The sequence below is a fragment of the Trichomycterus rosablanca genome, chromosome 11 (assembly GCF_030014385.1).
Source record: "Trichomycterus rosablanca isolate fTriRos1 chromosome 11, fTriRos1.hap1, whole genome shotgun sequence".
Lineage (NCBI taxonomy): Eukaryota > Metazoa > Chordata > Actinopteri > Siluriformes > Trichomycteridae > Trichomycterus > Trichomycterus rosablanca.
In genome coordinates, this window is record NC_085998.1 from 29,064,184 (window position 1) to 29,086,375 (window position 22,192).

General features: G+C 40.7%; 1 protein-coding gene across 2 annotated transcripts; it reads right to left on the reverse strand.

The window, feature by feature from the left end:
• Window positions 1–633: 633 nt before the first annotated feature.
• morf4l1 (mortality factor 4 like 1) lies at window positions 634–14,718 on the reverse strand. 2 transcript variants are annotated; one of them, XM_063004664.1, is made up of 12 exons: window positions 14,583–14,718; window positions 11,521–11,567; window positions 11,233–11,300; window positions 11,054–11,140; window positions 9,302–9,382; window positions 9,145–9,170; window positions 8,909–8,997; window positions 7,593–7,694; window positions 3,762–3,850; window positions 2,744–2,916; window positions 1,113–1,197; window positions 634–1,018 (listed from the first exon to the last, which is right to left on the reverse strand). In XM_063004664.1, exons 1-12 carry the CDS (start codon window positions 14,620–14,622, stop codon window positions 934–936), a joined length of 972 nt encoding a protein of 323 aa, XP_062860734.1. In that variant the 5' UTR covers window positions 14,623–14,718; the 3' UTR covers window positions 634–933. The 2 variants fall into 2 exon arrangements, with proteins under 2 accessions (XP_062860734.1, XP_062860735.1); XM_063004665.1 differs by lacking the exon at window positions 14,583–14,718 and adding an exon at window positions 14,170–14,185.
• Between the last annotated feature and the right edge of the window lie 7,474 nt (window positions 14,719–22,192).

Sequence of the window (22,192 nt, forward strand, 5' to 3'; positions counted from 1 at the left end):
ACGCTGACCGCTTCTTTTCATCTGCTAGATATAGAGACTTACAGAAAACAGTATACTACTGTACATTTACATTTTCAGCATTTAGCAGGCACCTTTTATCCAAAGCGACTTACATTACAGTTACAGTATATAGTCTGAGCAATTGAGGATTAAGGGCCTTGCTCAAGGACCCAACAGCAGCAACCTGGCAGTGGTGGGGCTTGAACCAGTGACCCTCTGATCACTGGTCCAGTACCTTAACCATTGGGCTGCAGCTGGCCCTTTCTGTCTCTCTCTGTACATGATTTTTACAATTCCCTGTCCAGACATCTTGTCCAGCCAGCAGGCCTTTCTTTCATCTTTTCCCCAAATCAGTCCTGTCCTGTGTGGGTGCCTGGCTGGTCGATAGTACAGCTTAAATTTTGGGCATGGTAGGCTAGAGCATTGGTGCTACCAAAGTGCCAATTTTTTAATAGTTTTTTAATTTTTTAAAAGTTGTTAATACCTAGTAAAGCATTTTGCTATAACTCAGTTTAATTAAAAGAGCCAGAAATGACCCTTAAATGTTTTAACACCTTTTTACAAAACAGTTTCATTTGATCCATATAACCTACATAAAACAATGGTCACTAAGCCATATTGCAGGACACTTTATTAACAAACATACATAAAAGTCACAACAAAAAAAATGCAGTATTAAGCTTGATTCCCTTTTACTCAAGCTACTTTTTACCAATGTGATTTGATCCTAAATATATTCAAACAATGTGTGGACTGAGCATCTTTCCAAAAAAACATAAAGTACCAGTTCAGTACAACAGGCTCTTATATACAGTCTTAATTCACCTTCCAGTCAACTGAACTGTCCTATAACCTTCCTCGGGTTTTAAAAGGAACATGTAAAAACATTCCACGATGAATAAAAAGCAGCACAGATCTTCACTGGCTTTGTGTTCACACAGCCTTGCGGTGGTACTCCGGTGGTGCAACTTCATAATCGCAGGTGTTGAACAGACAAGATGAATTCTTTACCAAATACCTGCATTAGACAGATTCACGAATGAAGCAGATTGATAACTTGCAATCATTTTTAATTAACCGCTGGATGGGGAATGGGTGGACGGATTACTTACTTTAAAAAATCTTGCAGGTAGCTGAGAAGCAGAGCCAGGCTTTTCTCATCCAGAGGTGTGTAAGCCAGCATGGCCCCAATTCTCACTGTCAAACATTCATAAGAAATGAACATGAGTTAGGACGGCTTCTGCTAGTTATTCTTATTTACTAATAATCTATGAGAAAATGCACTTTTAGTCCAATGTTTGGACACACACACACACAGGTTTTGCCTTATTTTTATTATTTCTGTCCTTATACACTATATTGCCAAAAGTATTCGCTCGTCTGCCTTCACACGCATATGAACTTGAGTGACGTCCCACTTTTAATCCATAGGGTTTAATATGATGTTGGCCCACCCTTTCCACAAGGTTTAGGAGTGTGTTTATGGGAATTTTTGACCATTCTTCCAGAAATGCATTTGTGAGGTCGGGCCTGGCTGTCAGTCTCCGCTCTAATTCATCCCAAAGGTGTTCTATCGGGTTGAGGCGCAGGCCAGTCAAGTTTTTCCACACCAAACTGGCTCATCCGTGTCTTTATGGACCTTGCTTTGTGCACTGGTGCGCAGTCGTGTTGGAACAGGAAGGGACCATCCCCAAACTGTTTCCACAAAGTTGGGAGCATGAAATTGTCCAAAATCTCTCGGTATGCTGAAGCGTTAAGAGTTCCTTTCGCTGGAACTAAGGATTCGAGCCCAACTCCTGAAAAACGACCCCACACCATAATCCCCCCTCCACCAGACTTTACACTCGGCACAATGCAGTCAGACAAGAACCGTTCTCCTGGCAACCGCCAAACCCAGACTCGTCCATGGGATTGCCAGACGGAGAAGCGTGATTCGTCACTCCAGAGAACACGTCTCCGCTGCTCTAGAGTCCATGGGCGGCGTGCTTTACACCACTGCATCCGATGCTTTGCATTGCGCTTGGTGATGTAAGGCTTGGATGCAGCTGCTCTGCCATGGAAACCCATTCCATTAAGCTCTCTACGCACTGTCATTTTACGTGGCTACCACTATCATGGCTGAGTCGCTGTCGTTCCCAATCGCTTCCACTTTGTTATAATGCCACTGACAGTCGACTGTGGAATATTCAGTAGCGAGGAAATTTCACGACTGGACTTGTTGCACAGGTGGCATCCTATCAGGGTACCACGCTGGAATTCACTGAGCTCCTGAGAGCGACCCATTCTTTCACTAATGTTTGTAGAGGCAGTCTTGGTTTTATACACCTGTGGCCATGGAAGTGATTGGAACACCTGAATTCAGTGATTTGGATGAGTGAGTGAATACTTTTGCCAATATAGTGTATGTTATATAAGTTATAGGGACAATAAAATTTGTTATTTTACATTGCAAGGACAGTAAGAATCCATTTTTGTTGCCCTCTACTGGTCAAAATGTGGATAAGCCAGGCTTTTTCTCCCCTGAAGAGAAACGTCTTACTATTTTTGTCTAGTTTGTGTGTTATTGCTTAGCGCCCTGTGATTCCAGAGAAAACCGAACCCACTGCGACACTGACCAGGATAAAGCAATGGCAATACATAAAAAAGATTTTGGAATAAGCTGGTCCACTGTTGTGCGCTGGACAATTACATCAAGCGTACATTGTTATTCAGATGGAGATTCGTTTGAGCAACAGAAACGTACCGAAAAGCCTCAGCAGATGTGGAGCTCCATAGATCTGAGAAATGGAGGTGTCTGCATGGTTTGAAAGGATGTCAGCATACTGTGGCCTTTCAAACTTGTAAAGGAGCTGAGTGCCCAACATGACATTGAAGTACTCGCGGATGCCAGCGACCACTTCATTTACAGCGTATTCCCTTGAAGAACAGGGTGAAAGCAGGTTAAAAAAGTATGTAGAGAAACAGATGGACTACAGTCAGTAATTGTAGAACTACAGAGTGCTTCTATATGGTAAGTGGAGCTGATAAAATGGACAGTGAGTGTAGAAACAAGGAGGTGGTTATAATTTTATGGCTGATCAGTGTATATAAAAGTACAAATAAACCTACATGGTACAAAGTAATTGACCTGTGATAAGGTGTAGACCTAACCAATTAAAGTAGTATGTTGCCTGGCAACAATCCATGACTGTGTGTGTGTTCATGGCGTAAAAGAAAAGATTAAAGAAAGAATTAGATCATAATCGGTCATCACTGATCATGTTTATAAATAGGGCAAGCGTGCGGATACACAGCGTGACGATATTTAAATTTTAGCATCTTAAAAACATGTAAGAAAACCAAGCCCTCTTATCAAGCTGACAGGTTTTACATTAGGGAATAAAACACTGCTTTCGAACTACACTGGTTTATTCTTCAACTGCATTTTTTCCCCTTCAATTTTCTCCCCCAATCTAGTCGTATCCAATTACCCCGATTGCGTTACGCTACCCCTCCACTGCCGACTGAGGAGCTTCGAAACTGACACGCGCCCCCTCCGACTGCATCTTTTCACCCGCACGAGGTGAGTTCGTATGCGGATCAGCCTCGTGCACGGAGAGACACACCCTGATCAGCATTATTCCTCGACAGCCAGCAGAGGTCGTAATTGCACCAGTTCTTCAACCCCATATTAAGATCAAAAGCAAGTCCAGTTCAGATCCTTATGAATGACGACTAAGATTTACCAGCCTCGAGCATTTTTCATTCCGCAATGTACATACTTGTTATCACAGGTTCCTCTTGATTTCTTGTAATTTGCATAATCCTCCAGGATAGAATCAACATTCTTTTTTGCAGGCAGATGGAAAAGCTGAAGGAGAAATAACAATAATAATTATTAGTATTATTATGGTTGTAAGTGGTGCACACATATACAGCTTCAACAAGATCACAATTTGACTTGATTTAGCAGATGCTTTTATCCAAAGCGACTTACAGTACTGTGACAGTACATTGTCTAAGCAATTGAGAGCCTTGCTGTAGGGCTCAACAGGTTGCCAACCTGGCAGTGGTGGGGCTAGAACCAGTGACCTTTCAATTACTAGTCCAGTACCTTAACCGCCATGATTTCTTGCAACTTTTAAGGATGATTTCTTCAGCACTGCTCTTAACCACCTTTACATTCTTAGAATTACATTTTAGAATTGCTATCATCTGCCTCATACTAGAGTCAAGCATGATTACTCAAATACCAAGTACGTCAGAACAACATATAATCAGACATGATTTTTATGCTAGCCTAAAGGCATTTCACATGATTTAGGGGAGTTGTGGAACATTCATTTAGTGCTTATACACCACAAATGTAATCAACGTTCAAATCCCAGCTGGAGGTCAGAAACGAAGTAAACCCGTGTACGTGTCGTGATTGTGGTTGCAGGCAGACAAGTGTTGCTGGCTGTAGATGAATATACTATCTGGTACAAACTGCACACACACTCACGGCCAAAAATTGGAAGCAGACTATCCCCCAATCTCAATCCGCTCCCTACTCACTCCGCCTCTCGACTCCGCCTCCGTTTGCGCGTTCACGTGGAGTGCTCGCCACATTAAGGGCTGTCCCAAAGTAATTAGGACGGAGGGGGAGTGCACTATACAACCCTCCAACAGCAAGTGAACATAAGAGCACACTCAACCACCACACTCCACGGAAGTGCAGCTAGGAAAGGAGAATGGAGGAAACACCTTACAAATGTAGGGTCCGACATCATTTTCAGTAAAATATGATATTAGGTTTCCTCATAAGGTGTTCGGTGTCTTCTTCAGTCTTTTAAAGAAAGTAATGGAATGTGTAATTGGTGAACTTAAACTTCATAAATGGCAAAATTATTGTACCCCAACAATACTATCACTAACATTATTATCATATTTAAAAAACATTTTTGGAGAATGAAAACATAACTATACATTTGTACTAGTAATAAAGTAGCAGGTGCTTGAGTCTCCTGAGTAGGGCTGTCGCGCTAACCGCAATTTTGAAATATCGCGGTATAGACCAGCCAACCGCAGGGCATGCCAAGCAACCGCATCACCGCGATATTCACGTTTTTTCTTTCTTTCTTCTTTGTTTTATACGCTTACAATCGGGCATAATAAATGTAAAATAAATTCATAATGAAAATGAGCTAGGAGCGTCATTTTCCCGCAACCTGTTCGCATGCGTTGCTGCTGAGTGTCAGAGTTTGTGTTTTAAAATGTAAACAATGGCAACAGGAATTATAGGCAAGTTTATTAATGATCAAATTGAGTTCACACTCAATAAAATACTTGTAATTTAGACTATATTCAAACAGCCTTGGTGTACTAAAACACTTAATGATGGTTAATATGGCATTGCAGCCTGCAAATATTCTCTTGCTGGCTTGCTGGAATGATTTAAATGTATTTTTTCGTTGAATAAAAATGTATTGAAACGAATAATAACTTAAAATGTAGTATATATTGTTATGTTAATTATATCTACTAAATAGATAATTAATAGTGGTGCAATAACCAGGCTAGATTTGCTCTGCTCTGTAAAGTCGCATGCAGGATCAGTACACGTGTGTATTAGTGTAACATCGGTAACGCCGGGAACATCTCTACCCCACTCGGATCCTCTCTGATACCACATCAGGTGAACATGTTGGTTCTTCTAGCGCGCATGATAACGCAGGTTTAAACTCTTACAGACTTTATTCTTTTTTTTTTTTTTTTTACCATATTTTGATTAGATGTGCGTTTAAAATATTTAGCCTAAACTCTTTTTTTTTTCCGTTTCACAGTGTATATCTAGCCTAGGCTAGAAGCTAAATTTAAACCTTTTTTTAAAAGACAAAAGACACGCATCCCTGCTCTGTTCTGTATTTAACAATAAACACGCATTTCATTGGTCTTAAAGCTGTCTCATCTTTGTCATTATAAAGCAATAATATACCGAATCATAGATTAACAATAAAGCTTGTTTATATAGCTCTAAAATCCAGATTAAGTAATTTAAAAAAAATAAAAATAAAAAAAGGCGATATCACCGCATACTGCGATATTGAGACAGGTTGAATATCGCAAGGGGAAATTCTTTCACCGCGACAGCCCTACTCCTGAGATCGTATTTCTGCTTGGAGATGCTGGAATGATAACGGAGCGCAAGACATGACAGCAAGGCGAGAAAAGCGTCTATCTGTAGCCATGGTGACGGCAGCTTCCTTCTTCCGCTTGAAAGCAAGGAGGGCGTCCCAAAGTTGATTCCTGAATTTAGACCCTCCGCTTAATCGGAAGCTCCCTTCACAGCACAGAGTGTGACTTCATATGGAGTATGACTCTGTAGTGGAGTGTTAGTGAGGAGGGAGCGGTTTGGGAAAGGCCGAGAGTGTATACTCGCAGTCGACTACTCCAAGTGTGCTCATTAATGGTTCAAACTACAGAATGCTTCAATACATTAATGCTTCTCTTCATTTAATTTACATCTACCTTTTTATACTGATCAGAGTTGTAAAGGGTCTGGTTGTGTGTACACCGATTAGGCATATCATTATGACCACCTTCCTAATATGGTGTTGGTCCCCCTTATGCTGCCCCATACGCAACAAACTGTGATGCCCTGTGTATTCTGATACCTTTCTATCAGAACCAGCATTAACTTTTTCAGCAATTTGAGCTACAGCAGCTCGTCTGTTGGATTGGACCACACGGGCCTCAATGAGCCTTGGCCGCCCATGACCCCGTCACGGGTTTACCACGGCTTCTTTATTGGACCACTTTTGATAGATACTGACCACTGCAGACCGGGAACACCCCACAAGAGCTGCAGTTTTGGAGATGCTCTGACCCAGTCGTCTAGCCATCACAATTTGGCGCTTGTCAAACTCGCTCAAATCACCCGTCAGTGGTCATAATGTTATGCCTAGTTGGTGTATGTAGGCAAGTAGATTTGTTTGTTTAATTCTTAACGCCATGTCAGCTGCAATGGCTATTATCACGACTATTTAAACGTCAAGGTGGCGGTTCCATTTCTTTGATGTGCATATGGTGGTTAAGAGTGTTTGTGTGACTATGAGGGTCTAACTTATATAATGTTTTTAATTGGAAGTGATTCCAAAATTTCCATGTAGCTGTTCGTATTTTAGAATTGTGTTCTGATGGTGTACGTTTTTTGGCATGAGTAGAGGATATGTTTATTAAGTTCTTGATTTACAAAGGGGGCAAGTGGGGGCCTGATCTCCTTTTAGCAGGTAGGTATGGGTCAGTTTGGTGTGTCCTATGTGGCATCTTGTGTATATACATTGTTCCCATCGTTTTTTGGGGTATTGAAGGTTAGTAGGTAAAGTAGATAACCAGAGCAGAATTTAGAGGATAGGTCTGTGTGAAAGGTAGGTTTTCAGCTGCAGTTTGGCAGACTCAAATGTTGTCATGTAGTGTAGGTTTTGCAGTAGCGAGTTCCAAAGTTATGGAAGCCAGAACACTTAATGACCAGCCCGCTTCCTGACAAAAGCTGAAACTTTGGTACAGATAAAGGATCTAAAGGTATGACCCGAAGTGTAGGGATGACTGCTACTTTTAAGCTTAAATATTACCTGCTTCTGTCTGGTGATCAGGTCCCAGTCATCAACCAACCATGGTTTCAGCTCTTCAGGAATTTTCACCTTAACTTCTACACGATTGATAAAGGTCTCCTCCTACAGAAAAGCCAAGTGCAAAATTAGCAGTCATGTCTTAGGCTTACCAGAACAGATATGACTACGGTTGTACTAAATCAGTGGAGTCCGAACTCCGGCCCGTGGGCCATTTGTGGCCCGTTACCCTTTCTGAAACAGCCCGTGAGGTATTTTAGAAATTAAATGAAAAATGGCCCACAGGTTTTAGGTCTACAAAAAAATTATTCCTAGTTTGAACACTGGGTGTCGATATCACATATGACCATCTAAAACGCTTCACACCTTTTCACAGATTTCAGAGGGAAGTGTGTATGTGTAATTTTTTCAGTAAACAGTTGCTTTAAGGACGGGGCAGGGGCATAACTACGGGGACATGAACTCAAACCCCCCACTGCACTGCCCCCCATTGCTGCACATTCACAGTAACCAAGTAGGCCTATTTTTTATATATATTTTATTGCAGAGAGTCTGTGGCCCATCATTGCATTTTTTTTTTTTTTTTTTTTTTTTTTTTTTTTTTTTTTAATGCAGCCCCTAACAAGAAAAGTTCGGACACCACCGTACTAAATTTACGGGAAAATTTATTTTATGGAACTCGATTTTTCAAAAATCTCAGATTTCACAGATTTTTCATTAAACAACACTCATAAATTAAATGAAAGCTACAATACACAACACAGCCTATCTTAACAACTGAATGTAAACCTAACACATCCAGCAACAATGCGAGGCTTCGTCTCAAATACGATAATTCTCATCTGTGTTTTGACACACCCCTCTGTGTCCACACAATTGGCTGGGAGTATTGCAAACTCGGTTACCCGAGTAATGTTTTTAGCTACATTAGATATTTTTTATTGACATTTTAACTAAGCGATTGTTAACGGAATTGCTGTAAGATTGCTAGGACCACCTCATAGTGAAAATTAACCAGTAAGTGTGGGGCACCTGAATGCTATGGCAAACCTTAAAGTTAGAATTTTAGAGCAAATTGCATATTACGTGGAAAAAGGCTTAGCGGACGGTCCAGGACACGATTTTCACGGCTGTAAATTAGGTAGGGCCTTAGATGCGACTTATTAATTTGAACTAGAGAAGAATTTTTAAATGTACTAATTACATTGAATTAAACTCTTATGACATTTTTTCCCTATACATTGCTTGCAAGTGCAAAAGATTAATAAACATATAGTTAAGTAGCCCAAGGAACAAGGCACAAATGTGACTTAACATACACTTTCTACAGTTGGATCAACACGTGCCCTCTTTTTGCGTGGCGGGTGAGGCACTTCCCCTGTGCTGGTTCCCTCTCCAGCTCCTGGTACTAAAAAACAGAACATAATTTAATACACATTATTGTCATTATTGCAAAGCCTGGACCCTGTATTATTATTATTATTAATATTAGTCCAGCATTACCAGTATTACTTTCACAGAAAATCAAATGCTGCATATAAAGTTAAATACTTACTCTTTTGTTTGTTCTTCTTTGTCTTCCTAAAAGAAGATGAAGAAAATGTTTTTACTTTGATTAACATTATGACCCAAGTCTAAATTTAGCTGAACAACCGTGTCTGTTAAGGACATGGAACTTTTCACAATGATAAAAGAAAGCATAGACAACTCACACATCAACATTTTTTTGCTGCACAGCAGCTATCTTCTTGTTTGGTGCGACTCCCCTCATCCTTCCCTCAACATAGTGGTCTCTGCAAAATGCACAAGAAGTTATCTTTTCAAATATGACAAACAGCAATAATTACACAGCAGGTTTTGCATTTCTATAGACACAAATGTATCGATAAAAATAAACACATCCATAAACATAAATAGACATGTATGAATTAGAAGAAACCTGCACAAAAATCAAACAAGAACTCTTGATGAATGCTCAATAATGAACAAATCCACAAATGCCACCTTTAATGACTACTGCGGTCACAGAATTATTCCACCACCTGAATGGAAGCCCTCATTCCCAAATCAGGTGCTCTCAAGGGCTTTGTTAGTTGTATCAGGTGTAGGGATGTAACGATGCACCACAAGTCAGTTAATAACTGATTCCAAAATTCCACGATTCAAATCGATGTAAAATGAATCAATATGCACTTTAAACAGCAGAGGGCACTGGCGCTATACACCTTGCCTGGTTGACGTCAGTGGTGCGATACGGCTGGTTACCAGATTCGAGGGTTTTCAATTAAATTGGGCTTAATTCAAAATTGTTTTGCATAGTTTGTACCTACCTCAGAAATAAAAGGGCATTCATTATTTAGATAAATAAAAGATCAATACAAATACAGTATTTCAGTAAAGTAATAGTATAAGGTAGAAGTATAAAGTAAGAAAACTTGTCTTCAGTTTAAAAAAATAAAAAAAATCATATCGTGAAGGAGTGAGTGAGTATCGTTACATCCCTAATCAGGTGTGCTTGAGATAAAACTAAAATATTCGGACTGGCTATGAATTTAAGTGCGATGTTTGATATATCAAACATCTATATATTCAAACACATTTATTTATTTTAGGGCTGTCAAACGATTAAAAGTTTTAATCGCGATTAATCTCAGAATTTCATATAGTTAATCGCGATTAATCGCATTAAAAAAAATCTGTGTAAATGTTATAGAAAACAAGGATTTTTAAGTGAAATGTTACAATTAAAATGGTGAACACATTTTATGCTAAATGTACTGATGTTAAAAACTGCTGGGACAAGAGAAAACTGTAAGGGAGTTTTATTCACTCACATACTAGGCAGTAATACTATCCAATGGTTTGATGGACGTTTCTACACGAAGTGAGTGTGTTTTGACCCTTTGGGGCTTCCATAGTTCATGGACAACGTGCTTGACTCAGCTGTCCGGTATTCTTTACCGTAACAGAATAAGTTAATAAAGTGTTCTGCTCCCGACAACTTGTGAATATAGCGTGTATTTATTTCTTTATTATGCAAGTGCAGATGCTACGACGCTCTTTTACATTATGTTAACAAACCGCAAATGAAAAACGGTGACATGTCCGACATTAAAACGTTTGTTTTACCAGTCAAGTCTCAACATGAACTAGAATTTGCGTTAATGGCACTATTTATCTTAATCGCGTTAAATTGAGATTGCGTTAATGCGTTATTATCGCGTTAACTTCGACAGCCCTAATTTATTTATATATTTGTGTGTGTGTGTGTTACATATATTGATTTTTTCCATACAGGCCAAAATAGGTGGACACATAACGGTAAGCATGTTGGACATCCCATGTAGTGTTGGTTCCTATTTTGTGAATGTCAAAGCCTATTGATCTGCAAAAGCAAAATAGCCACAAATAGTAAAACAGGAGCATAATGCTTTACTGATTTAACAGAAACAGTGTGAACTTACTGGTTTGCCTTTTGAAGCTCTTTCTGTTTCTGCAGATTACTGTCCACATATTTAAGAACACGACTTTCAGGAACCCATTCGTCCCAACTAAAAAAACAAAAACAAAATACTTTTAAATTCATATGCTGAAGGTACACTACTCTTGAAACAACAGTTAAGGTTGATGAATGTGAACTTACTTTTTATTCCATCCACTATAATGAATAAAGTATTTCACTTGTTTATCCTTAATATTGATTTTCACACACTGCAAGGAAAGACACAAGATTAGTTTAATGCCATCATAACACTTGTAAAGACTTTCTATTCATGACCAGTAATTGTAATAAAAAGAAGAATAGAAATAGAACGACATGTACAGCAATATAAGACCCTTTGAATAGTTTTACTCAAAACATTTAAATGTAGGCTACAGGCTTTATCATAATTCTCTTTTGTAACAACACAACTATATTTACATTAAATACCTTAGCTTCGTATAGCAGTGGCCCATGAAAACACAGCACTCGTTCACCTACAAAACAAAATGTACCACAAATGTACCAACATCTGAAACAAAAAGCATGCCAACTTCATTTGCGTTAGTTGTGACCTTGCTTTTAATTACATTCTTTACATGCTCTCTTTAATCCATTAAAGGCAAAGTTATGCCAATCCAAATTATTTTTATTAACGGCTTTATCCTGGTCAGGGTCCACTAAGAAACGCTGAACGCAAGGCATGAATACCCTCGACAGGGTGTTAATTCATCACAGGGCTTTGACCATACCTTAGACATAGCAGATTACACCGATCAGCCATAACATTAAAACCACATCCTGGTTCATACACTCACTGTCCATTTTATCAGCTCCACTTACCATATAGAAGCACTTTGTAGTTCTACAATTACTAACTGTAGACCACTACAGAGTAGGTATTATTTAGGTGGTGGATCATTCTCAGCACTGCAGTAACAATGACATGGTGGTGGTGTGTCAGTGTGTGTTGTGCTGGTACGAGTGGATCAGACACAGCAGCACTGCTGGAGCTGTTAAAAACCGTGTCCACTCACTGTCCACTCTATTAGACACTCCTACCTAGTTGGTCCACCTTGTAGATGTAAAGTCAGAGACGATCGCTCATCTATTGCTGCTGTTTGAGTTGGTCATCTTCTAGACCTTCATGAGTGGTCACAGGACACTGCCCATGGGGCGCTGTTGGCTGGATGTTTTTGGTTGATGGACTATTCTCAGTCCAGCAGTGACAGTGAGGTGTTTAAAAACTCCATCAGCGCTGATGTGTCTGATCCACTCATACCAGCACAACACACACTAACACACCACCACCATGTCAGTGCTGAGAATGATCCAACACCCAAATAATACCTGTTGTGTAGTGGTCCTGTGGGGGGTCCTGACCATTGAAGAACAGGGTAAAGGCAGGCTAAAAAAGTATGTAGAGAAACAGATGGACTACAGTCAGTAATTGTAGAAAGTGATTCTATATGGTAATTGGAGCTGGTAATATGGACAGTGAGTGTAGAAACAAGGAGGTGGTCATGACGTATGTCTGCATAGGTGCCCGGCCAGCTCATTCAAACCCGAATCTCAGCAGTGATGGGCTAGCGTAATAGACAGCTAGGCTATCCCTTCAGGATTAAATGATGATTTAGTCGATCTTGTAAGCTGTCAGAGCAATGAAAATTGACAGTCGTGTATATATATAAAAAAAAAAAAAAAGATATCTGGGTCTCCTTTAGACTACCACGTAGACAGAGTAGTAACAAGATAAAAGCTCTGTTGACTGCATTTACAGCATCAAGTGTTTCTGAATGCAAATCCACTCACATACTGGAACTGGAGCTTTACTTTAAAGCACAATGGGCCAAAAACAATTTAGTGGAATACTGAACCTAACAAATTGAAATAGCAATAGAAGAGTGTTTACTGTTGATTATTATTATTTTTTTATGCATTTTATCTCCCTTTTTAGTGCGTCCAATTGCCCGATTGCGTCATGCTTCCTCTCCACCAATGCCGATCCCTGCTCTGATTGAAGAGAACGAAGCTAACCCAGGCCCCCTCCGACACGTGGGCAGCATGCCTTATGCATCTTATCACCTACACTTTGACGAGTGCAACGCGGATCAGCACTGTGTACGGACGGCACTCTTTTCCCGTCACTGTACAGGCGCCATCAATCAGCCAGCGGAGGTCGTAATTGCATCAGTTATGACTGCATCAGAGAGACCCTATCCGGCTTAATCCCACCCCTATCTGAACGACAGGCCAATCGTTGTTCATGTGGCCTCTCAGCCTAGCCGGCGGGCAGAGCTGAGATTCGATACGATGTATTCGAGATCCCAGATTGATTAATTCATTTTCAACTTCCACTTGATCCTGATGAAGGTTGAATCAGCCTAAACTCTACAGTCTGGACCGGATTCGATCCAATCCAACACAGGGAATCGATCACACATCCACTCACTCATTCCCGTTTTCACTTACTTGTAGCTAGAATCAACAAAGAGTAGCCAATTCACAATCTGTACGTTTATAGAAGGTGAAAGGAAATGCTGAAAAGAACATACCAAACTCACACACAGTTCCCAGAGTCAAGGTTTGAACCTACATCCCTAGGACCCACACAAACCAATGAAGATATTTCACTTGTATGTTACTAGTTGACAAATTGGTTATTTTACCATGTATTGAATTACACTATTATTATTTGATGGTTGCATCTGAAATACATATCAATGACTGACCCATGCTAAACACACACACGTTGCTAGCTGGGTTAATTGATATATTATAGTATATTTTACTATACTGCTGCCACGTGTATACAAAATTTATTGTAAAATTAAAGTAAGCATAAAATAAACATTACTATGCATTATATTTTGACCCATGTATACACAGTGTGACAAATATGCTATTTAGTGTTTGTCACAGTGTTCCATACAGCGTTGCCGCCATTATCGAGTGCTATTAACAGTTCGAGTGAAACTGTATTTTTTTTATTAAAAAAAAAAGATATATTACAACACGTACTCTGCAGTAGTGTTCGTTATATTTTGGTGAAATATATAATTAATAGAAAAATGTAAACAATACATTTAGCTCAGTTACCTAGACACATAAGGTTGTAAACACTTGAACGGGCTGCGTTCCAAATAGCACTCTTCGAAGTACGCAGTGTGTGAAAATACCATTGGTAGTGCACTAGTTCGACACACTATCTAGTGCCTTTGCACGCTATTTGGGACACACACTGAAAGCCTACTCACACTAGCTAGCACTGTATCACCTGAGGTGTTAAACCTTTTGGCTTTCTTTTTTTCACACATAGTTAGAAAAAATAATAGCTTATAAATAGTAGAAAGCAGTGCCAACTCATATAATATGAAGTTCATGCTTAATGTATTGATTTAGTGGACAGATATTGGCTAAGCACTGATGTGAGCGCCATTGTGCTCCACAGGAGCCCAGCAGAGAACCATGCACTGTTCTATGTTCAGCATGCGCCACAGATGCTGCCTTACCTTCTTGAAATTTAGGTTTAGGGTCCTGTTTAGGCGCCATTCACAGATTAAGCACTGAAAATAGCTGGAAAAACAAATCCAGGCATCGCCAATCCCGAGTTCATTCAGACACGGTAAAGGCGCCGTGCTACGTCTCCCTCTGTCGACGCGCTAATGAGGCGTCGTGTCACGTGACTTTATATAAATCAGAGTACAGTATTGCGTTTTCCCTACCGGTATTCGAGGAGACCCCGCCTCTTCCTTAAAATGATTGGCTATCCGATCTTACATTTTGCCAGCTTGTTATATAACTGACCAATCGGTGAAATGGTTCTGAAAATAAACCAAACTATCGCAGGAGGCGGGACTTTGCAGAAAATGGGTGCGAAAAAATTTTATACACAGTTTTTAACAACCAACATTTAATAACAATATTTTTTCACGTTTTCTTTTTTCATCTAGTATTTGTATTCATAAAATAGTATTTGAAAGTGTTGCTTATTCATTTTAGTTTAATTTGTATGACACTCATTTACATTTCCAGCAGACGCTCATATCCAAAGCCACTAACAGTATACACAAGCTATTGACAGTTAAGGGCCTTGCTCAAGGGTCCAACAGTGGCAACCTGGCAGCGGTGGGGTTTGAACCACCAACCTTCTGCTTACTACAGTCCAGTACCTTAACCCGCTAGGCTACAACTGCCCCTACAACACTCCCACAGGAACCTGGGTTTGATCTACCAGTTATGTTGAAGTTGACATTAAATTGGATGGATGGATGGATGGGTGGCTTTATTAATCCCATAGGGAAAGTCAGTTATTACAGCAGCTCCAGGTACATTAAAGCACAAAGAATTAAAGTACACAAGTAATGTTGTACACACTATGTAATTGAATAAATAGAATAAAAAAATTTAGTATGTCATAAAAAACTTAAGAAGTATCCTAGCATTAAATATTTTAGATGAGATATGTAATATGCGATATACTAAGCTGTTATGTTAAATAATAACAGATATGTAGTATAGTCTTTATAAACAGTGCTAGAACATGCTCCATGAGTCTGTCCTGATAGTAGTTTAGTGTTCAGTAATGTCCCGAGCTAGTGAACAATTATACAGCGTGATCGCTGCTGGTATAAACGATCCTGTACCGTTCCTTGTTACAGCAGAGTTGGATGAGTCTGTTGCTGAAAGTGCTCCGCTGTCTGACTAACAGGTCATGAAGGGGGTGAGATGGGTTGTCAAATATGGTTGTGAGTTTATTCAGTGACCTCCTTCCAACCACCAACTCGAAACTGTCAAGTGAGCAGCCCAAGACTGAGCCAGCCTTCCTGATCAGTTTGTTGAGTTTCTTTATATCCCCTGCTCTGAGGCTGCTTCCCCAACACACAGCTGCAAAGAACACAGCCCCCCCGCAACAACAGACCGGTAAAAGATGGTCAACATTTTGTTGCAGACAGTAAAGGACCTGAGCTTTCTCAGAAAGTAGAGTCTGCTCATCCTCTTCCTGTACACAGCCTCCGTGTTAGCCCTCCAATCCAGTCTGTTGTCAAGCCAGACACCCAAGTACTTATAAGTGTCCACCTGTTCCACATTTTGACCCATGATGGAAACAAGTCCAGCTGTGGTCCTATTCCTCCTGAATTAAAATGATGTCCTTCCTTCAGATTATCTCGGGTTACTCTGGTTCCACCTCTTAACACACTGCTAGTAGGTGAACTGTTACATGTGTATGAGTTAGTGTGGCCGTGGGGTTAACTGGTGCCCTGTCCAGTATGTAAATCACATCTTGCATCCAGTTACTTTATTAAACCTTATTTTGTGACCAGTTGTATAGTTCTGCTAAAACAGGGAAGGTTCTTCCCCAAACTGTTGCCACAAGGTTGGAAGCACTTTGACTAAGACTTAAATCCTAGCTTAAATGAAGAATGGAGAGTGGCCAGACCGAAGCCACTTCTTAGTAAAAGGCACATGAAAAAGCCCGCTTGGAGTTTGCCAAAAGGCACCTAGAGAAATGTAACTTTTGGCCTGAATACCAAGCGTCACGTCTGGAGGAAACCAGGCACTGCTTATCACCTGGATAATGCCATTCCTACAGTGAAGCATGGCGGTGGCAGCATCATGATGTGGGGATGTTTTTCAGTAGCGGGACCGGGGCGACTAGTCCTGATAGAGGGAAAGATGAATGCAGCTAAGTACACCGACATCCTTGAAGAAAACCTGCTCCAGAGCGCTCTGGACCTCAGACTGGGGCAAAGGTTTACCTTCCAACATGACAATGACCCAAAGCACACAGCCAAGAGAACAAAGAAGTGGCTTCGGAGAAAGTCTGAATGTCCTTGAGTGGCCCAGCCAGAGCCCGGACCTGAATCCAATCGAACATCTGTGGAAGGAGCTGAAAATGGCCGTGTACCGATGCTCCCCATCTAACCTTGCACGGATATGCCAAGAGGAATGAGAAAAAATGTCCAGAAACAAGTGTGCCAGGCTCGTGGCTTCTTTCCCAAGATGCATCGAAGCTGTAATTGCTGACAAAGGTGCATCAACCAAGTATTAGGCTAAGGGTGTGTACAGATATGTAACCCCTAATTATAATTATTCGCAATGATTGGCGATAGTGTGTAGATAATTAAGGCAAAAAAGAACTCAATCTATTATAGAATGAGTCTGTAACGTAATAAAATGTGGAGAAGGTGTAAGGGGTGTGCAGACTTTCCGGCTTGACTGTACATTTGACCAAGCAAACTCTAGCAGCACCAACATTTTAGGAACTGACTAGCTGAGAAAGTTACATTGCCCTTCTCATTGCATGGTACACTACAGCACAATACAGTACCCATCCAAATCCAGAACGGTCTATACCTAACCTAATGTGCTACTGTCCGTTTCTAATTCCACAAGGGTACCTATGAAAGTAGGTGAAGTTCACTGAAGGTGAGGCTTTGACGCCATTCTCAACAAGACACAGAGCAAAAAACCACAGTGACTAAACAATAGCAGAAGCAACAACAGGATGATCTGCAGTTTGCTCAGCAGTGGTTATTGTGGTATTTAATTTACTGTAGAAACTTTTTCCCACACTGTGCTGCAGTTGGGTTTAAAATATGGTCAGTGTTGATTGCATTTGACCAATTAGTAGTCTTTACTATTTTCTGCTCCACCCTTACAGCTTGCTATGGTATGCCTGGGCGCTGGCCAAGGAGGGCAACCAAATTTGCTGATCATTTGGCAAATGAAACGAGCAATAAGTGTGGGATCATGGATTTCAAAATGTACCATATCACAGGGTACTATGCAGTGCAAAATGCAGACTGCATGTGAGTTCATATGCGGATCAGCCTTGTGCAGGGAGAGACACACCCTGATCAGCATTATTCCTCTACTCTGTCAGCAGAGGTCGTATTAGCATCACTTATCCGGCTCCCTTCCCTGGATGAACAACAGCCAATCATTGTTCATATAGCCGCCCAGCCCAGCCGGATGGCAGAGCTGAAATTCGATACGATGTATTAGAAATCCCAGCTCTGGTTTGCTAGGGTATTTTACCGGTGAACAGCACTTTTGTAACAGTTTAACAGTCCTGATCCCTTTATATTTGAAGGATAATGTGTAAATGTGATTACATTTGAGCTTAGTCTCATTGTAATTTTGTTTTTAAATAAGGCATTGAGTGTTAATTGGTGTGTTCTAGATAAGTACTTATTTATAGGGCTTTAACATCATGTTTTACACTTTGGTTACATTCATGACAGAAACGGTAGTTACTCGTTACACAAGTTCACAAGTTTAATGTCAAACACAATGGTATTCCTCATAACCGATGCAAAAACGACCTTTGCTGGCTGATTGATGGTGCCTGCACAGAGACGGGGGATAATGGGATCAGGGTGTGACTCTTGGTGTGCAAAGCTGATCTACATATGAACTCACCTCCTGCAGGTGAGAAGATGCAGTCGGCTACTGCACACGTGTCGGATGGGGGCGTGTGTTAGTCACGACTCTCCTCAGTCAGAGTGGAGGTCAACATCAGTAGAGAGGAAAAGTAATGCAAGCAGGTAATTGGATATGACTACATTGGGAGGAAAATTGGGGAAAAATGCAAAAATAGTCAAATGTGGTGCTGGAGCCTATCCCAGCTTTTCAATGGGCGCAAGGCACACAGTAACACCCTGGATGGGGCGCCAGTCCATCGCAGGGTAGACACACACACACGCATAAACACACCCATTCACCTATAGTGCAATTCAGTGTCTCCAATTAACCTCACTGCATGTTTTTGGACTGTGGGAGGAAACCGGAGCTCCTGGAGGAAACCCACGCAGACACGGGGAGAACATGCAAACTCCACACAGAAAGGACCCGGACCGCCCGGCCTGGGGATCGAACACAGGACCTTCTTGCTGTGAGGCGACAGCGCTACCCACCGAGCCACCGTGCCAGCCAAACTGACTCCCATCTTTCATAAATTATGTAAGTATGTATCAGCTTTCACACCTCAGGGCTGGAATTGCTGTGCATCCAGGACTGCAGAAAAACCTAAAGCACAAACACTGTAATGAGAAATGAGCACTATCATTCTGCGACATAAAGGTTAAAAGTTATAATACCACACAACAAACCTCCTTAAAGCTTTAAAATGCATGTTTTGATCAGAATTGTAGCACATTTTAATGAATTATAATAACCCTGTGGTCCACACTCAGCTGGCTTACATTGTTTAAGTGTTTAATAGCAATAAAATAGTGAAATCTGTCATAGCATGATACGATTTAGAAAGATGGAATTAATGCCTCATGTACAGCAGACGTAAATCAACGTGTGAGCCGGACACAAATACAAATGAAAAGGTTACAATGCAAAGCTCTTTAAATAATTCATAAGAAAATACATGTACGATGACAGTAAAGAATAGTCAAACAACAAGTAAAAATAGATAGATCAAAATAAATAAATTTAGTTTCATACAAAGTAGTGAGGGCAGCGCGATGACAAAGCAAGGAATTGATCTGCAAAAAAACATTAAAAGTCTCCTTTAAAGAACAATAATCAATCAATCTGGTAATTAAATGTTGTTTCACACACAGATTACAGTGGATTGCACTATTTTTTTCTCTTTCTGTGGTGTGGCCGTTGACAGCTTCACAGCAAACACTGTCCGAACAACCTTGCAACCACCTGAAAAGGTAGACAAACTCGCCTAATTATGCAATGCAAATGAGGACATACACTGATCAGCCATAACATTAAAAGCACCTCCTTATTTCTACACTCACTGTCCATTTACTATAAAGAAGCACTTTGTAGTTCTACAATTACTGTCTGTAGTCCATCTATTTCTCTGCATGCTTTTTTAGCCTGCTTTCACCCTGTTCTTCAATGAATGGTCAGGACACCCACAGGACCACTACAGAGCAGGTATTATTTAGGTGGTGGATCATTCTCAGCACTGCTGTGACACTGACATGGTGCTGGTATGAGTGGATCAGACACAGCAGCGCTGCTGGAGTTTTTAAACACCTCACTGTTACTGCTGGACTGAGAATAGTCCACCTACCAAAAGTATCCAGCCAACAGCGCCCCATGGGCAGCGTCCTTTGACCACTGATGAAGGTCTAGAAAATGACCAACTAAAACAGCAGCAATAGATGAGTGACAAGGTGGACCAACTAGGTCTAACAGCATGGACAGTGAGTGGACACGATATTTAAAAACTCCAGCAGCGCTGCTGTGTCTGATCCACTCATACCAGCACAACACACACTAACACACCACCACCATGTCAGTGTCACTGCAGTGCTGAGAATGATCCACCACCTAAATAATACCTGCTCTGCGGTGGTCCTGACCATTGAAGAACAGCATGAAAGGGGGCTAACAAAGCATGTAGAGAAACAGATGTCAGTAATTGTAGAACTACAAAGTGCTTACGGTAAGTGGAGCTGATAAAATAGACAGTGAGTGTAGAAACAAAAAGGAGGTTTTAATGTTATGTCTGATCGGTCCAGCGCATTTCTTAAATTGTGAACTGAACTATTAGAAGGGAGGAAGATACCGATACAAAATGACATAAGGTAAACGTTTTAAAGTTTCATCAACACAGTCATGGACAATTTTGTATCTCCAATTCACCTCACTTGCATGTCTTTGGACTGTGGGAGGAAACCGGAGCTCCTGGAGGAAAACCCACACAGCCATTAAAAGGATATGCGAAATCCAAACAGAAAGGACCCGGACCGCTCCACCTAAGAATCAAGCCGTAGCCTAGTGGTTAAGGTACTGGACTAGAAATCAGAAAGTTGCTGGTACAAGCCCTACCATTGCTAGGTTGCTGCTGTTGGGCTCTTGAGCAAGGCGCTTAGCCCTCAATTGCTCAGACTGTATAGTGGAACAGCACTTTGGGAAAAAGGTGTCTGCTAAATGTAAAAGAATCAAACCCAGGATCTTCTTGCTGTGAGGCGACAGTGCTACCCACCGAGCCGTCCTATCAGATTACAGTTCAGGAAAATCAGCAAAAACAATATATCAGCTCCTGATGTAAAGATAACCACTTAAATAACAGAAATGACAAACTATGTTCTAATTTATATCTCCTTTTAAATGTCAATGTGGCCTCTTTTTTAATGACCTGAAAGCAAGCTCAGGTCAAAAACAGTGGACGATATTCTTCTCTGCTGTAAGATGCTCCTATAGGGCATTTTCACACTCTTTATGATCATATCTGGACTCATATCTCATCTTCTATCATTTTGTTCTTAGAAACTTTGAAATTCAGACTGCTTCAAGCCTACCCATATTCTTTATCTGCAGACAACATACTTCCCTGCCACCATATAAGTCTGCAGTGGACGTTCTTCAAAGCAAACACCAAACATCAGGCATCCAAACCTTATTTTTTACATTGAAATTAATGACATTTATAATCAAGAATGCAAGTATGAAAACCCTTCGGCAGCATTCGCAAAGGAAATTTCTGATATCTGTCGAAAATGCTATAATGAATTGCTATTGATTATAATAAACGTCCATAATGATAAATGATGCATAATTATACAACACAATAAAATCTGGTGATGTGTAAGCCAATCAAAATCAATGCTTCAGTTATTTAAACAGATGGCACAATTCTTCTTAATTATAATTTAAACAGATGGAACTTCAACTATAGTAAATTCATAACTTAGGTAACGAGCACCTGCTGAGGAGCTTTTGGCATCTACAAACCCTTGGACATAAGTAAAGGAGGGCGGATTATGAATTAAAGTCTGTTTTTTTAACTAGCAGGCACCGCTTTAGCTCCATTATTACTGATTGATTGATTTATTTATTAGGATTTCTATTTTATTGTGCATTTTCTACTAATTTTGAGTACTCAATTTGTCTTCCGCTCAGGGTCCTTACACAGCGTTTGAAGACCCCACCCACATAGTCCGGTCATCCGCCGTAGCAGAGACGTGTCTGCTGCAGGCACAGCCAATCATGCCCGCTAGATGGCGCCCAGCCGACCGGTGGCAACGGCGAGTTTCGAACCGAGGAGTTCAGAATCTCGGTGCTGGTGTGCTAGCGGAATATCCCGCTGTGATTATCCCGCAACGGTTGGCTGATCCGCATATGAACTCACCTCGTGCAG

What these genes read in the sequence shown, in the direction of transcription:
- morf4l1 (XM_063004664.1), bottom strand. Translation starts at nt 14,622, where the DNA reads ATGGCGCCTAAACAGGACCCTAAACCTAAATTTCAAGAAG. An exon ending in TATAGTGGATGGAATAAAAA is followed by an intron (nt 11,141 to 11,232) that starts GTAAGTTCACAT and finishes TTGTTTTTTTAG; the next exon opens with TTGGGACGAATGGGTTCCTG. An exon ending in TGATCACCAGACAGAAGCAG is followed by an intron (nt 3,851 to 7,592) that starts GTAATATTTAAG and finishes TTTCTCCTTCAG; the next exon opens with CTTTTCCATCTGCCTGCAAA.